Here is a 4,048-nt window from a genome sequence, read left to right as displayed (position 1 = left end):
GGAGGCGGAGCTTGCAGTGAGCTGAGATCCGGCCACTGCACTCCAGCCTGGGCGACAGAGCGAGACTCCATCTCAAAAAAATAAATAAATAAATAAATAAAATAAAATAAAATAAAATAAAATTGAAATTCGAATTTGAATCCAACTTGTTAAAATGGTGTAACTGGCATTACTTGGTTGTTCTGAGTAAAGCTTTCATATTTTCTAGAAACATCTTCCCTACTGCTTTGAGTGGGCTTGCTTTGACTTATGACTGATTCGGCTTACCCAATATTCCAGCAACCCTGAAAGGCATTAAAAGGCATTTCTGCCATAGTGATAGAGAGAAATGGTATTACAGGTTGAGTACTCCTTATCTGAAACGTGCGGAAACAGAAGTGTTTTGAATTTTGGATTTGGGGGGATTTTGGATTCTCTGCATTACACTTACCAGCTGAGCAACCCAAATTCAAAAATCCAAAATGCTCCAATGGGCATTTCCCTGGGGCATCATGTCTAAAAACTCCAAACGTTTTAGATTTTGGATTTCCGATTTTCCAATTTGGGATGCTCAGCCTGTTCTAGGAGATAAGTGGGCTGAGAAGAACTGAATTGCTGATGTTTTATTTCTATAATTGGTTAGAGGTATTATTATAAAAGCCCAGGGGCAGTATACATCTGAGGCAGAGAGGACATTCATTCGTTTACAGCCACTACTATTATAACAGATAATGTGCTAGGCCAAGAGTTGACTGGGACTGACACAGCTAACAAATATCCCTCCATAATAAGAATTACAATAGATCGTGGGCTTAATTACTTAATAAAAAGATGCTGATTAGTAAAATTTTAATGAAAATCCCTTATAAAATATAGGTTCATCGGAAAGTAATGCTTCCTTAAGAATGTTGCCCATCAGAACATTTGGCCCATCTGACCCCTCAGAAGTCGTCTAATATGGCATACCATGCAGCAAGGGCCTGGAAAGCCCAGTCTTGTTGCCATGCCTACTACTATGAGACGCTTCTAAGGAATCAGGTGGAGGGACTAGTTCAGTCTCACATGTTGTACAGATCTGACTGGAAGCAGTGAGGTGTTGTGGCACGTGGGAAGAGATATTTTGGAGAAGTTCTCAGAATAATATATGGACCTTGAGAGCTTACTTGGAGGTTCTGGCAGTGGAGTGCAGCTACTTATATACCCTTAATCAAAGAATGGTCCTCCTGTATTGGAGAAGGTCATCCTCTTCAACCAAGAACACAGCTTCAAAAGGTCGCACATGGAGTGGTCAGGGAGGAAGGGAACACCTGCCTACCCAGCCAGATCAGCCGAATCAACCCTGGTGATCAATGCGGTGACAGATGTCACAGCCAGATCGTCCTCACATCCAAAATAATGTATGAATTCCATGAAAGCAATGCAGAAGCTTTAAAAAATCTATGAGGAGCAGAAAGCACAATGCCCAAAAGGAAAAATGAGAAGAACTTAAAGGACTTTACCCATTTACTGTATTTCAAAGGTCCTGTGAATCCCATGGCTTCTATTATCTTTGTGAAAGCACCAACCTTCTCCTCAACAGGCTGTGGGAAATCTTTGGTAGTAGAAAGCTGATTAACCAAAAAGAAAGAAACTAAAATTAGTTGCAAAAAAATTTTAATAGAATGCTTTGTTCCTCATCAGGTCGGAGAGAATTTTTTTTTTTTTTAATACAGCCAGAGTCTCTTCCTTTCACCCAGGCTAGAGTGAAGTGGCACAATCATAGCTCACTACAGCCTCAAACTTCTGGGTTCAAGTGATCCTCCTGCCTCAGCCTCCCAAGTAAATGGGATTACAGGTGCATGCCATCACGCCAAGTCAATTTTTAAAATTTTCTGTGGAGGTGGGGTCCACGGCCTGTTGTTCTGTGGAGAGCGGGATCCACACAGCCTATTGCCTAGGCTGGTCTCAAACTCCTGGCCTCAAGCAATCTTCCTGCTTCAGCCTCCCCAAATGCTGGGATTACAGGTGTGAGCCACCATGCTCGGGCTGAGGGCATTTTTATTGCTTAGATTTTTGTTTTCACCTACAATTTTTAATTTTCACTTTTTTAAGCATCTTATCATTCAATGAAAACACATTTGGAACTGGACCTAATAGATGTCCTCCAAATTTCAGAGCAAGACATGCCCACCTCATTGACTGTATGTCTATTAATCCATATCTAGCAGATGACAGATGTGGGGTATTAGAATAAAAGTTCTATCAAAAAGAAGACTTTCAAAAGGAAATCTTGACCCCCATCTCCCAAGAACAATTCTGAGAAGTAAAACATTCTATGCTTATTGATGTAATAGGAAAAGGAAAAAAAAACACTGCCTAAAAGCAGTCAAAAGTCATTCAAAACTGCAATCAAGCACTGAATGTTTTTAAACTCTTGCATTTTTTAGTAAATGCAAGAGTTTCACAAATTTTATTAATGACTACAGAAAATATAAGTCTTGTAGTTTGCAAATAACCTCCAAGGAAAGTCTGTTCTAATGTTAACCCTCTCCAAGCAAAGGCAAGCTATTTAACCAATAAAAAATTACCCAAAAGTTAAATATCACTTTATTTTTAACATGTAGAAAATTCATACGTTTTCCTCTTAAGTGTTTTCTGGACAAGACAATGGAAGAATAGGTCCAAACATTCAGGCTGGCATGGTGGCTCACACCTATAATCTCAGTAATTCCAGTATTTTGGGAGGCCGAGGTGGGAGGATCACCTGAGCCCAGGAGCTCAAGGCTGTAGTGAGCCATGATCATGCCACTGCACTCCACCAGGGCAACAGAGCAAGGCCTCATCTGTTAAAAAAAATTTTTTAAACAATCCCAGCACTTAGGGAGGCTAAGGTAGGAGGACTGCTTGAAGCCAGGAGTTTAAGACCAACCTAGGTAACAAAACGAGACCTTGGTCTCTATAAAAATTTAAAAATTTGCAGTACACAGTGATGCATGCCTGTAAGTCTCAGCTATTCAGAAGGCTGAGGCAGGAGGATAGCTTGAGCTTGGGAGTTTGAGGCTACAGTGAGCTATGATAGCACCATTGTACTCCATCCTGGGTGACAGAGCAAGATCTTGTCCCTGAAAAAAAAAATTCATTTTGTCTGCCACTTACTTAGCATCCTTGTGACCTTGGGCAAGTCACTTTACCCCGAGACTCACCTTCTGCATTCGCTAAAACTCAGCCAGCTAACAATTTTGTTGAGATCCAAAGAACACCTGTGTGAAAGCACTCTATAAACATAGAATGCACTGATAATTCTCACCTTATGTGTGGCGTGATACTTCCTATTCAGCTGTATGTCTATTCCAGGAATCTGTTCTGATCCACATACTCGGGACTGGCTCATCTGGGGCCACTGAAGAATAGAAACATAGATCTATGCAACACTGAGCACTTACAGGGTTAATCTGAGCAGAGCTGTTTCAAAGTAAAGACTATAGGATCTTTCCAACCTTACTTAGCCCACTTCCCAGTGATCAGCTCACCAAGAAGATCTAAGATCAGCACCTACAAGGGTGTCTACTACATGGTAGATGCCCAATACATATCTGTTGAATACCTGAAGAAATAAAAGAATTTGGACCAAGCACAAGAGCTCACACCTGTAATTCCAACACTCTGGGAGGTCAAGGTGAGAGGACTGCTTGAGGTCAGAGGTTTAAGACTCAGCCTGGGCAACATAGCAAGACTCTATTTCTACAATTTTTTTAATTGGCTGGGTGTGGTGGTGCATGCCTATAGTCCTAGCTGCTCAGGAGGCTGAGGTGGGAGGATCACTTGAGCCCAGGAGATCAAGCCTGCAGGGAGCTATGATCACACCACTGCACTTCAGCCTGGGCGACACAGCAAGCGCAAGACCTTGTTTGTAAAAAAAAAAGGAGAGAGTGAATTCAAAGGCCGGGTGGCGTGGCTCATACCTGTAATCCCAGCACTTTGGGAGGCCGAGGCGGGTGGATCACTTGAGGTCAGGAGTTCCAGAGCCTGGCCAATATGGTGAAACCCCATCTCTACTAAAAATACAAAAAATTAGCCAAGTGTGGTGGCA

The 4,048-nt window shown here is 41.9% G+C and overlaps 1 protein-coding gene across 4 annotated transcripts in view; it reads right to left on the bottom strand.

Moving 5' to 3' along the window:
* LOC105502553 (ubiquinol-cytochrome-c reductase complex assembly factor 1) overlaps positions 1–4,048 on the bottom strand; it is a 109,211-nt gene that overhangs the window by 77,660 nt on the left and 27,503 nt on the right. For 2 of the 4 annotated variants that reach the window (XM_011929159.1, XM_011929160.1), the window contains exons 3-4: positions 3,266–3,358; positions 1,479–1,586 (exon numbers count right to left, since the gene is read on the bottom strand). The exons of 1 other annotated variant lie outside the window; for it this stretch is intronic. In XM_011929159.1, coding sequence (XP_011784549.1) covers positions 1,479–1,586; positions 3,266–3,358 — 201 coding nt within the window. The remainder of the gene's footprint in view (positions 1–1,478; positions 1,587–3,265; positions 3,359–4,048) is intronic. One more of the 4 variants, XM_011929161.1, reaches the window with a different exon arrangement.

Source organism: Colobus angolensis, unplaced genomic scaffold (assembly GCF_000951035.1).
Source record: "Colobus angolensis palliatus isolate OR3802 unplaced genomic scaffold, Cang.pa_1.0 Scaffold8, whole genome shotgun sequence".
Lineage (NCBI taxonomy): Eukaryota > Metazoa > Chordata > Mammalia > Primates > Cercopithecidae > Colobus > Colobus angolensis.
Note: the sequence above shows the minus strand (reverse complement) of the source record. Positions and strands in the feature narration are given on the sequence as shown.